The sequence below is a fragment of the Cinclus cinclus genome, chromosome 9 (genome assembly GCF_963662255.1).
Source record: "Cinclus cinclus chromosome 9, bCinCin1.1, whole genome shotgun sequence".
NCBI lineage: Eukaryota > Metazoa > Chordata > Aves > Passeriformes > Cinclidae > Cinclus > Cinclus cinclus.
Genome location: NC_085054.1, coordinates 6,089,345 through 6,103,338, shown reverse-complemented (window position 1 = coordinate 6,103,338; position 13,994 = coordinate 6,089,345). Strand labels below are relative to the sequence as shown.

General features: G+C 37.4%; 1 protein-coding gene across 3 annotated transcripts in view; it reads right to left on the bottom strand.

The window, feature by feature from the left end:
* Positions 1–13,994, bottom strand: part of ZNF385B (zinc finger protein 385B) — a 123,856-nt gene that overhangs the window by 33,387 nt on the left and 76,475 nt on the right. For 2 of the 3 annotated variants that reach the window (XM_062498287.1, XM_062498286.1), the window contains one exon: positions 1,266–1,376. In XM_062498287.1, the coding sequence (XP_062354271.1) occupies positions 1,266–1,376 (111 nt within the window). Of the gene's footprint in view, positions 1–1,265; positions 1,377–7,052; positions 7,067–13,994 lie in introns of all 3 variants that reach the window. The other variant, XM_062498285.1, reaches the window with a different exon arrangement.

Here is a 13,994-nt window from a genome sequence, read left to right as displayed (position 1 = left end):
GACAAAGAAATTTTCTAAGATGTTATTGGTTCCCTGATTTAATCAGTAAAAGGAGATACCTGGACAAATATCAGAGCAGAAAAGATATTCCCCCCTTAAATCTTAACCTTAAAGTAGAAAGACAAGCAAACTAAATTCCAAATAATAACTTCTGAGATCAGTTAACTAAGCAGATATTGCCACTTCAAAGGAAGTTTAATAAGCTTGTCAAATGATGACAGATTTAGAAATCAATTTGAAGCTAAGATAGCACTGCTTCAAAATCCTTACCAGCCTAGACAAGAAAGGCAAATTGGGAAAAACACTTTATAAGGCACTTTTCAAAGTGCAATGTTAGAGGCAGAGAATGTGAAAAATGGGTATGGGTGCTTTACTGTACACCCCTAGGAGCACAAAATACTCAAAGGCTTTGATGAGGTGCCTGCAAACTGTTTCTGAGACCAAAATTATGGCAGAAAAATATATAATATTAACAAATCACATAGGGGTTTGTTCTTACCCTTGACATTAAAAAAAAAATAAACTGGGAATTTGGGTTTTTTTAAATTAACTTAATGGCATCAGTAATCATCTCCAGGAGCAAATACATATTCCTTAACTGTCAAAGGTCATAATTTTATTAGATATAGTGTCCTTGAATTTCTTTAATTTTCAAGCTACTTAGGAAAAAACATTAAATGGTTCTTTATTTTAAAAATACCAGTGCAGTCTTTTGTAATGATTTTTTTAAAAAATTAATGTCCAGGAAACAGTTCCTTTGAATTTCTCGTACTCAAAATGACAGCCTAGAACTAAGTGCTTATATTTATCATAAATAAAAGTTACTGGAAGAGTGACTTTATTCGGAAATTGAAAAACCTATCAGCAAGGACGTACAAACAACAAGAAAAGCTATTTCTTCTGTAAGAAAAGCGAATATGACCTGGAGAACTCACCGAAAAGCTTTTCTGCTTCACCTCCTTTAAAAAAACCAAAAACCTCAGGCAAACACTTCTTTTTGCAATAGCTCTTGAAGGTTATTGTACCATCAAATGGGGTCTCACCTATGGACGGGGCATTGGATACCATGTCAGAGCTATCCAAGAAAATTAAGAGTTCATGTTCTATGGACTTCTGCTGCTGAGTGAACAAAATACCAACCCATCAGGCTGAGCAGAATGTAGATAGAACTGGAATGAGCTATTTGGTAAAAAGTGATTTAGATTAATTATACTCAACACAACAAATTAAAAAAAAAAAAAGGAAGCAAAATAGGCAATACTCACATCAGAGTTAAAACGAAGCTGGCAGACATTACAGGAAATTATTTGCTTCTTCTTTGGGGGAATGGACACTCCAAATGTATGGTTTATGACTGCTTTTTGCACAGGATCCATCTGGAGAACAAACAATAACCAATCCATAACTTTTCAGGTCAATAAAGAGTACAGAAGAAAAATCAAAAAATAACACTTCCAGTAGAAAGCTCTTTTATTATTTGAGATAAACAGGAGAAATAAAATTCCAGCCCTCACAATAATTAGATTTAACATAGGTTAGGGAATTGGTAGCATGCCAAAGCTGATGAAGAAAAGGCAGCTTCATTGTTGCTGTCATCCCCAGGTTACTCAATAGTTTTTTCCCCAACCCTGCATATCCTTTGGGCCGCAGGGTCCCACTACCACCTCTGAGATGCAAATGAAAGCCCTCCCCTATCACTCACTGTTCCAACAGTTACAATACAGAAGCCACTTCTGCACCCTGAGAAGTCGCTGTCATTTATTTCTACATGTTTTCCTTTGAGAGATAAATATTAGCACTTATTTGGAAAAGATTCTGTCCTGGAGATCTCTTTGTGAACGGAGGCCCTTTGCAGGCTCCCTTACAAATACCACTTGCTGGGAAAAGAGGCTGCAATCCCCAAGCATTTCCACGCAGAGCTGATGAGTGACAGAGCCCATGGGAAGGCTCAAGTTCAGAGGAACATGAAAGGAGCGTTTGTACCAGGAAAGCTAGCACGCCTCAGAAAAATGAACACTGAAAAACATGTGAGGCAAGGGGAAAATCTGAATAGATTACTCCTTTTCAGGAACTCCGAACCGATCGCATCTTTGCTGAATACCAGGATTCATGCTGGTCATGAACATGCTCAGGATTGCAGAGCACTCTGCTGTTAATGCTGCAGAACCTGGGGAATGACACAGGATGTTCAGGAAACAGAGTTTATAACTGCTGCTCTGTCGAGGCTCAGTCATAACATGTCATTCTTCCTGATGTGACTTGAATACGGATTACAATTAATTTCCCAATGCAAAAACACTCAAATGAAATTTTCTAACTAGAGAAAAAGCAGAGTATCTGTTCTGGTCTCACAGCTGATTCTGCTCTCGGCAGGACATTGAGCTAGATGACATCTGAGACCCCTTCCAACCCAAATGATCCTATGAGCATCTGTGTATGTGTGGTCCCTCATCCTTATCTAAGGTAAGCAATGGATTCTGAAGCAGAGAGGGGGGAAAGCAGCAGTTTACAACAAAATATAAGTGCTCATTTCCCCATTTTGTTTTTATACCAGTTTGGAAGAAAATAATTTGATTTTCTATGAAGTTAGATTTTTCTGAAGCTTGCCTTGCAAACGCAATGGTGTTTTTTTCCTTTACAATACTACTGGAAGAAACCAAACCTGGCTGTTAATCCCAGGTGATACACAAGACTCACTTGGTACTGAGCTGATGTGAAAAAGGACAAGAGAACAGCTAAAGTAATTGATCCACTGAAGAATTAGAACAGGAAGTTACCTGCCTCCAGACATCCTAAACATGAAGATAGAGACTTTAATTTTCCCTTAGTACAAATTTTAAACTTCCAGAGAAGCCTGCACTACTAGAGGATTTTCTGCACATATATGTACATGCAAAAAAAAAAAAAAAAAGAATTCAAGAAGAACGTACTGCATTCTATCTGCCTAAGAAGATATTCCCCAAATGTATTAGCTAACATTAAACAACTATGTTGGTTTTCTTTGGACAATGGCTACATATGTTTCTTGCTGCATTCATTTTAAACAAAATGCATGATTTTGTAAATGGCAATAGTAATAAATTTTCCAGAGAGGTAATTTAATTTTTATCAGGTTCTGCCACTAAATACTGTATTTCATTGCCACAGGGGTACCACACAACAATACAAAAGTAAAACCTCTTCATCTGGAATGATCTACTGAATTATTTAATGACACGTTGTTACAATGAATTGTGACAAAATCTAAAAAAACAAAACAAAAGCTGAAATAAATGCCCTTGTTACCCATTTCTTCTATTTCTAGGACACAGTTAGAATTCAAAGCCTAAAAGCCTAAAACACAACCAAAAAATCATTTTTCTGACTTGCACCATTTATGGCATTGCCCTACATAGTCTATCAAAGTTTTACATGCAGATTAAAAGTTTTTTGAACATCCATTTTATAATAGATATGACAGTCAAAATATATTGTTACATTGATTATACATATTAAAATATTGCTGTATTATTAGGGAAGATTTAGCAGGATATTTTTTCTTAAATAGAAGATAGTATTTAAGTTGAAACTTAAAACATAAGTGTTAATCAGTTAATCTAGAAAAAAAGAGTAATGTGCAAAAGTACCTCAACCATTTGGAGCGTCTGAGATCGGTGAAATAGCAAAAATACCCACGAGTGTCTGCAGACCCGTTTAAAAAAAAATACAAAGGGAAGAAGCAGTGATCAATGACTCCTCTGTGCATTCCAAATAACAATCCACAGCGCTAGCGCGAGGCCAGGCACTTCACAACCACACAATGCACACTGTGCACAAAGTCCCAGCTTCAAACAGATGTAGCAGCCCAAGGACAAAAATCCACAAAAATAATACAGCTCATGCTGCCTCCAGAAAGTACCACTCGTGATCCCCAGGGGAGTGGGTAATGATCCTTCCCTAACCGGAGCCCTGCACGCAGGCTGGTCATGATTAGAATTCAACAAGTGCAACATTAACAATTAATACGCTTTAAATATATCAGAAACTGGGGTGGATTACAGCATGCTGGAAAAATAAAATAGCATCTCTGTGTTGGAAAATTAATGCTGCAGGGTAAACTGATCTTAGGTCCCTACATAAAATCATCCTCTTCATTGTAGGGAGGGAGGGAGCAGGAAAGAGGGAGAGAGTTATTTGTTGAAGTATTTATTAGGAAATGATGCAGCATAGTTTGCCCAGTGGGGAGCACCAGTATTTAAGAAACAGACCTATAAAACAAAATAATAACAGAAGCTAAGAGCTACCACAAATTCAAATAAAAATCTGCACTACACTGTTTATGCTACAGGAAGATTTAACAAAGCAATTCATAGTACTCTGGTAGCCATAACTAGGTCTAACAACCTGCTAGTATTGTTCTCCTATTTCGATTGGTTTAATAAAAAATTAGATTTTAAAATGTCTTTCCAAGAAAGTTGAAGATACCATCTTTTCTGCAATTATTCTCATTAAAACCACCCAAACTTTCAAAGCAAGGATTAAGAGAATTCAGACAGAACTATTCTACAGCTACTGAGATTGCAACAAGGAGTTTAAAGACACTTAGAAGTGTAGAAACAGACAGGCAAGAACAGGAGCAGCACAGACATTGTATATCCTACTGCTTTTTTTTCATATTTTCCTTCCAAAAATTTTCCAGACTTAGGTCTTTTCTGTGTATTTGATAAATTCCAGTGACTTTCTCTTGTATAGTTACCCATGAAACTGATGTAAACCAGTTTGCACTCTTAGAATGTACTTCCAATGCCTACAGTCCTCAGTGCCAAGAAAGAAACACTTTTTAAATGCATTTTCATAAAATTCAATTTTATAAGACCTGTACCACATCCCAAGTTATCTTTGTGCTAATGGAAATTATTCCATTCCTTTCTACATTCTTGTTGCCCATCTCAATTCTACCAAAAATCAACTAATTCTATTAAATATATTGAGGATATGGACAGGAACCACATAAAATACTCTGGGTAGATCAGTATTCAACTCTGAGCTGATGTTTTCAAGGAACCACTGTTAGAAACCTGAGCTCTCACTCCCAAGTCTTGATGGCTAATTCCTCGCACACTACTTTCAATGTCAAAGTTTTGTGAATTTTTACTTCCATGTGCCTCACTTTAGAAATATCTCGATGTAACTTTACCAACCACTATTGTCTGGCTTGTCAGTCTCATCAAGGTCCTTCACAATTTTTGTGTTTTTTTCTTAGTCCTCACTACTTTGGAGAACTCTGCCAATAGCAAATTTCCTCAGCTCACTTACCTCCCAAGCATCTTTTTGTCATTCAAGATTCTTCTCATGCCAATTTAGTTCTCCCTAAGAATCTTTGCCAAGGAGTTTTGTGAAAAACCTTGTTAGTAATTCAGACTATGTATATTTAAGCATCCTTATTCACATGTTTCTTGACCCCTATAAACAAGCTTGTAAAGAAGGATTTATCTTTACAAAGGAATTATGTTGACATTTAACTGGAAGTTTACAGGACAAGGTATTCTGTTATACTGTTCTTACTGAGGTACCTGTTCACTTGCTTGTTAAAACGCCCCCGTCATTCTCCATGGAATGGGTTTTAAAAACTTGCATCTATTTCCCATCTTCTAGTCCTCAGGTACAAAGGCATTTTTAGATGAGCTGTTATACCTTATCATTAGAAATTCAAGAATTTCATCCTTGAATTCTCTTATTCTTGCTACCAGAAACTCTCCCTGCCCTGCTGTATACCATGGGTACCACAGATCCTTCTGGTGCCTCCTGGGAAAGGAAACAGACTACAGAAAGACATGAAATTAGGCACAGGAAGAGGAGGAAAAAACAAAATGTGCTGGGAGAAGTAATTTGGTGAAACTGAAGTTCTGGTTATTTTGAATGATCTCTTCATAGACAGCAGACTCTCAAAACACCAATTTGTGAGCTTCAGACATAAACTGCAATGATCCTGAGGGGAGGTGAGTGCTGTCTTTCCATAACAGAAGCATAACTTCAACCTAAGTAAGGTTTAAAATTGTGACTGGCAATGTATGTCCTGTTACCTTTTATCAAGAAGTAACTCTTAGGTGAAATACAGAGTCAACTGTTAGACAAGCTTTTGTAAACATAATATTGGCTGTGGGGATAAGTAATATAAGTATCACTTAACCAACTGGTATAATAAAAACACAGAGAGTGGCCTTCAGCATACTATGCTGGTCTACTCTGATAAAGAAAAGTTTTAAACTGTATGTGGAACAAACTGATAATATAATCCAGTATTTCCCTCCAGAAACAAACAAACAAACAAAAAACAACCAAACAGAAAAAACCACCACTGGTATGTATAAATTACCAGTGCAGCATCTAAATTAAGTTCTGTAACTCTTCATGCGTTTGAGTTCCAGTTGCTATGAAAGTCAAGCACAGTGCCACTGTGAGAATAATCATACACTGAAACTTATCATAAATTCTGCCAGATATACACAGCCCCCCACCATAGCAGTACATGTTACAATGACTAAAAGACTGACAAAAGTGAATACACAAACTCAGCAAGGCACATATTTAAAATGCCCAGCATACAATCAGAAACATTAACATTGTGATGCAATGCTTGGCCAGCACAAACCACCAAAAATCTGCTCTCTCCACATTTGTGCTGCCTTTGTTCCAACAGGGAACACATTTCTCGTTTGACTAATTCTAAGCATAATTTAGTGCTCAAGTCATTGCAATTCTGTTATACATTTCATTGCTTCTTTTGCATCACCAGGAATACTTGTGCCAGCTCTACTGATGGAGCTCCACCTGAAAGGAAGTTGTAGCAAGGTAAGTGTCACTATCTTTTCCCAGGTAACAAGTGACAGGACAAGAAGAAACATCCTCAAGTTGTACCAGGGGAGGTTTAGATTGGCTATAAGGAGAAATGTATTACTGAAATGGTTATCAAGCATTGCAACATTGCCCAGGGAAGTGGCGGAGTCTCCATCCGCGGAGATATTTAGAAGACGTGTACATGAGGCATTAAGGGATACGGTTCAGTTGTGAACTTGGCAGTGCTGCACTAACAGCTGAACACAAGGATCTTAAGGGACTTTTCCAACATAAATCTCTGCGATGTGAACAACTTTCTTTTCTTGCAGGAAAGCCATCAATATTCCCTGTGCATCAGCTCTCCTTGAGTAGCACAGTGTCTCCAGAGATGTATTCCTGGAGAGTGAGCCTGCAGCTCTCTGAACATTACCTCCCTACACCTCTGTCCCTATGCTCTTCACAGCATTTTGGGGGCTCTTAGAAAACAGGCAGGTGTAAATGGCCAATAACCAAACGTGGGATGGCTCAGATTCTCAGCAGCTTTGGAGACATGTGTAAATACTTCATTAAACAAAAAGAATAATTAGAACATTATAGAGGTATTTTTTTTTTTCTAATTGCTGTCCTGTGGTCTGAGGGTTGCTTTAATCACTCTTTTTCTAAGGAGCCTCTCTCAATGTACTTACACATAGCACATTTACACAGAGCAGGAAATCTGGATCTCAGGGAAGTCAAACCTGACCATACTCAGTTTACAGAAAGTCCATGATTTTACTTCTTGTTTTAAAAATGCTGAGTAGATGCATTCCCTTAAGTGGAGAAAAACATAAGTATGCACTAAGAAAGAATTCAGACCACAGGGACTAGCATCTCCCTTTCCTTACACGATTCCTAAAATACAACAGCAACATTGTACTCTGAAGGGAACTCCCTCTGAATGCAACTTCTCCCTGTGTTTGTCTGTCCCCTCAATTTGGCAGCAAGCTCCAACTTTCCTGAGGAAAACAGTGGCTGTGATAGCTGTGACCTCCACACACTACTACTAGTCAGTGTAATCAGCCAGGAAGTATCTTAAAACAAACCAAAAATCTGGCTGTAATTCACTTGTTAATGTTAGATACTACAGCTATCCACGAAAAGCTGCTGAAATAAGGGTACTGAAAAATAAAAAAGGTAAGAGACACCTTTGGCATTTACACTTCTACTTCATTTTCAGTACAAGACAACTAAAAGGAGACCCAGAGCTGGTGTTTGCTTTTGCAAATTCCACATTATTTCTGTTAACAGAGTTGCATGGCTATATCCCTGCACTTCAGAGATTGATTTTCCATCTCCAGCTCCGAGCACCTAAATTTCCCTCGCTACATTTTTATATCCAGTCCTATGGTATAATGCAGAGCCTCTGGGTGTGCTACCCACTTGCATGCTCCCCCTTTAAATAAAGTTTGCCTGGAAAAATGAAAAAGATGCTGATTCTCTTTGTGTGCCCGTATCCACAGTCTCACAGAATACTGGAAGTGATGTCTGAAGTGATTTACAGATTTGGGTTAGGCCAGAGGGAATCATTACATCTGATTTCCCAAAAAATTTATGACTGAAAAAGTTCAGTCCTTCCTATTACGAAGTCCAATAATTTGTGGTCAACCAGAGCCTAAATTTTAGGGGAAAAAACCCACCTCAACACTTGATTTAAAAAAGTTTCCAAACAAGTTAATTTATATCACTGTGGAAGCAACACTTTCTGATACTGTAAGTCGCTCAGTCTAGCTGTGCTTCTCTATTAAAGGTCACTCAAATCTCAAATACCTTCTGAATAGTGAATAGTGATTGCACACACTGCAATCATGTCAGCTCTTGACCTTCTCTTTGATAAACTCCTTAAGCTGCTCACAATAAAAAAACCTCAATTCATTTGCTAGCTTTTCTCCAACTCATTTTCAGATTTTCAATATGCCATTGAAGCCCAGGTACTGAAGTCAAAACACATGCTCAAATACACTTTCTCTTTAACTAGCTGATTACATCCCTTCTGGTTTAACAAGAAATGCATTCATCTTTCCTCAGCATGGGCTTGGGAAGCAGAACCCTAAATCTTTACTGGCATGCACATTTATTCCTCCTGTGTGCTAGCACAAGTAATTTCACCATCACACTTAGGATGTTTTCTGACCCAGCCTCAGAGAGGGCTAACACAGCACCACACTGGGAATCTTATGTTGAAGCAGAACAAGGTTTGCACATAGGAATTTGCAAACCATTGTTGGACCAAGATCAGGAGGCTCCTGAAGAATCCCAGTCTTCTCAGAAGAATTTTCTTTCTCCTAACCCAGTTCTGAAATCATGAGTTAGACCGATATAAGCAAAAGGAACAGTTGAAACAAAACAAAGGATTTTCTAAAAATTTGCTTTGCTGTCTTCCTCTGTCTTTGCACTACTCTAGCCTACATCAAGTAATTGATATTAAAAACCAAATCAAAGATAAACTCTCAACTCTTCCCACCTCTCTCTTCTTTACATGTAATGTGGTATGATTAAATACAGAGGTCAAAAGGTAACTGAGAAAATACCTTTAAACTATTTTCTACTATTATTTTTTCAGTGTTGTGAACATTTCCTCTGCCCTTCCTTCCCTTCATGCTTGTATAGTTATTGTATGCTAAAAAGAATTTCTGGGTTAGAAAATAATAATCAGGATAGTCTAAGTCTTATATTTTCAGAATTTTCTGAAAATTAAATACCACTGCTCTTTACTGTTTTAGAAAACTGTAAAAGAGTATGAAAATGTGATATTTGATTCCTATAGAAGTACTTGACCAAAAGAAAAAATTGATGAGACACCACAGAAAAAAAAAAAATTCTAAATCTGGTCTCTGTTTCTTCTAAGGCTTATTCTCAAGCAAGAATATAAATACATGAAAGGACTGAGTTTGTTATGAGAACACCAGAAATAGATTTAAACTTTATGGTAAAATTGTAAAATTTTCTGCTCCATACAAGATGGGAGACTTTTGTGGGTGAAATAAAGAAACAGAAAGCTGCTGAGAATGTTTTAGGATAGAAGAGAATTCCCCACAAAACAAATGGAGAATCATTAAAAATGCAAGTAGCTTTTTTTCTTTTCTTTTTTTTTTCCTGTGGCTCAGTGCTTTTTTTTATATGAAACTGAACCAGCTTTGAGTATTGGGCAGCTTCTTTTTTAATCTATCCACATTCCTAGTCTACCACTGTGCAATAATTTGTATGTGCAGAATGAATTGCTGGGACCATGACAGACCAAACCTGAGAAAAAGAGTAAAGTCCAAATCCAAAGGTTAAGCTAATGCTCAAGGAATAAGACAGTTTTCTTTCCCTGTGTGGCTATGCTGGCTCACAGGTTTAACTGCATATGAGTAGTTTCATTTGAGCCTTACATTACTCATTTTTAAAATGGGGATAAAAATATTTGCAATCCCATAAAAAAGGCTGAAAGGTCTAAATAGCATGTTAAAATCATCTGATAGAAGGTGTTATATAACTGCTATTTATTATTAAAGCTGCTGTTATTCAGAGCACTCAGCTGTGTCCAGCTAATCAAAAAAACATTACTGTCTTGCCTTCAGAACCAGCAAAAAAATTAAAAACATACTGTAGTTTGAGACTTCCTGAAAAGCAAACCAATAACATACTCTGAGAGAAAAACTCTTTCTGTTGCAATACCTATTACCAACTGGCATTAAAATAATATAAATAGGTAAAATAATACAAAAAAGTACTTTTTAGCAAAATCCTGCCAAAAGATTTAAGCCTAAGAGTTTGTACTCAGAAAAGGAGCTTAGATTGCACACGGGGTAAACAAGACTTCTGATTTTCCCTTTCATCTTTGAGATGGTCCTCAGCTATGGCCCTTTTCTACTTTAAAGTCTGCTCTAAGTTTTGATGAGTTTTCCTGCTTCCAGGCTGCTCCAGAACACCAAAACACAAAGATAAATGGTATTGCATTAGGTACACTTGGATTTCCACTGCAGTTCTGAACTATGCTGAGAGATTAAGGTCAAAGTCAGAACTTTTGATTACTTCTGTGCACAGGAGAGAATAAAGACACAAGAAACCTACTCTTCTGAAATAAATTAATATCATTACTTTTCACATACTGAAAAAAAAACCAGCCCAAAACAAACTAATATGAGGATAAAATTCATGTGTATATAGAGACTTGAGTATGAAGGCATAAAATGGCTAAATATTAGTGAGAAGCAAATCAGAACCAAGGTTGCCTAACTATTTTCACAGCTGTCTTCTGCTTCTCACTGTATATAAAAAATAAGGCCTTTTTAAACTTATAAATTAGTAATGATATTTCTGATTTGGGTTTGTTTTTCTTGGTTTTGTTTCAGGTTTTTTATCAACAACGTACAGTACAAAAACAAACTTCAAAATGTTTTTGATTAAAAAAACCACTGTATTTAGATACGAATCTTTAAAGGATTCTTCTAATTAAGCCTGTTCTGAAATTTAACGTAGTATCAAAGACTGTTGGTTTGGGATGTTTTCTTTATGTTTGGTGGGGATGTTTTTCTTTCAATTTAAGTAAATGAGAAACAAAGCCAGGTAGAAACCTGTCTTGTCTAAAAAATACACGGGCAAGAAATGAGATCCTCTTTCCCTTGTAGTAACCTGGGGAGGCAGGTGAAGTTCACAGTGTTAATGGACAGACTGAATATAGAGAAGACCGGTCTGAAAGGCACAGCTCTTCAAATCAGCCTTGCTCTGTTACTTGAAATGAGCTGGTTGGTGCTCCAAAGCTGGGTGTTGCTGGTTTCCAGGCTTGCAAAGGAAAGTCAAGTTCCACAGTGCAGCTTTAAATTGCCATACTGTACCTTCAGATTGTCATGAAAATGACTGTATTTAGATTTAAAGATTACAAGTACGCCCACATTCCAAAGGAGTGAGTGTGACAAGAATTGAATTTTAGCTACATTTTTATAATATATTAACTAATAATTATTGCAGGCATTCTCAGTTTCACACGGAGCAATGTGACAAAGGTCTAAGGCAGGGCAGGAAAGCTCACCATGTACCGCCAGGATACTGCAAAAGCAGCCACTTCATCAGACATATGGAGAATTACTTTTCCCTGAAGCTGCTCTAGAATTTTGCTTAGAACTTGTAGAACTTAGGTTTGTAATTAGGAACTAGCAAAATCTTTGCAAGCAGAGTGGTAAAACACATGTTGCTTGACCTAAACTACAATTCTGTGACTGCTTGCTTAGAGGGGAGATGTTTTAATCACAGTCTATTTGCAAAATATCCTTCAGTCACCTAATGCCTAAAATATTTATGATTAACAACCCTCTCCCTTTAAAAAGCTTTCTTGTATTAGGAGCATGTTACTAACTTGAGAAGAAAGCAATTCAATGCAGATAAAGGTTTCTGAGCTTTCCTGTGCTGATTAGTAAAAGAAATAAATATTGCTGAAATGTTACAAAGAGTAACTCCAAGCTTTCACTTAAGAAAGCTATAAAACACATAGCCAATACAAACCAGATTTTCTAGAGGACTCAGCAAACTGTAGGATTTGTACACAGAAACTGTATTTCTTTAAAGAAATAGGAGGACCTAATTACTTTTACATGCAATAATGGATGTAATGTAGCCATTTAGGAACCATTTTTCAAAATGCACATGGTAGATGCCAGGCTCCTGCAAAGGGTAGGGAAAGGCTGCCCCTGGTGACTTCTGTTCCTCACCAGTGTGTGTCAGTGCAATTTCTCCTTCAAGACAGGGCTCCCTATCTGGCTGCTGATCTGGAAACTGAGAGAAGGAAGCTCATCCATCCAATTCCTCTTTGAAAAAAATACAAAAGCAATAGGAAAATCTACTAAATAATTAATGTTTGAAGAGATTCTTCCTTAAAGCTTGACTGTATTGTTTTAATAAACATTTCCCCCCCCTCACAATTACATGTATGATATACTAGAAGAAGAGGCGCAGAACTGCTTATTTAGGCTCACCAATTTTATAGAGCTGCTCTTTGAGAGATTCCTGACATGAACTAGGGAACCTGCATCTTTTGTTAAAATACCAGAAACCAAAAAATCTGCCAAAAATCAACTGACAACCCCCTGCTTTTGGCAGCTTTTCTTCCTCATATCTCAGTGTATCTTACCAGGTGTTTTCTTCAAGCTCAGAGGTTCTTGAAAGTTTCAGGAAAAGACTCAATTATTTTGTGAGAAATATATACCACCTTCAAGAAACATTTTTCAGGGCTTCCAGGGGCTGAGAAGAATTTTTCCAAAAACTCCTACCACAGCTGAAAGAGTTCTCTGCTGCTTTGCCTCAAAGCTATAGAAAGACAAAGAGGGATTCCTGGTTGGTAAAAAATGCCTAAGGAAACATAGAAAAGGGACTTCAGAAATCCAAAAATGATGACATGGAGAGGAAAGGGACTCTGCAGCCAGGGACTTTGACAAGAGACAGCAAAGACTGGCCACAAAACACAGGTCTGTGCTGACAGAATCTGGGCTTTATCAGGTGGTCCCTGAACTTCTGCTTTCCTCACCTGTATCTCAGAAAATACTTATTACATTTTTTATTCCCTTAATAAATGGCAATAGGATGACTCCTCATGTTGCGAACTGGATGATTCTGGCTATGACTTGAAAAACCTGAACTTTTATATCTGTAACAACTAAAAGTGAAATAGGAATATTTTTAAGTTTTCAAAAGAGGAGCAGAAGACAAACCTGAAGTCCTTGTGTGCCTGCATGACTATAAAGGGTATAAGAGGTTTTTAAGAAAGACATTACCATTTCTTAATTAAAGAAACCCCAACCAACAAAAATCCTCAAGGAAAATATCCAGCTACCCTGAAAAACACCGCTCTTAAGTCAATTGCTTAAATTTCCTTTCTGTGCAGTTAATGAATGTAAAGTATGGCTCTTAGAAAATTTCACCTCCTCTCTGGAGTAGATGGAGAGGACCAGAAAAGGTCACTTCCCTCCAGCACTCCATGAAAGGGAAAAGAGGAAATCAGAGCACAGGGACAGGGTACTCGGATAAAAAGGACAGTAGATAACAGGTTGGCAACATCCAGCTGGCTGCTTTTGTAATCTTTTCCTGCCATATACAATCCTGTGCTGCAAAGCACTCTTTGGCACCGCAGCAGGGTGTTAAGTGGCTGAATTCAGACCCTGCTAAAG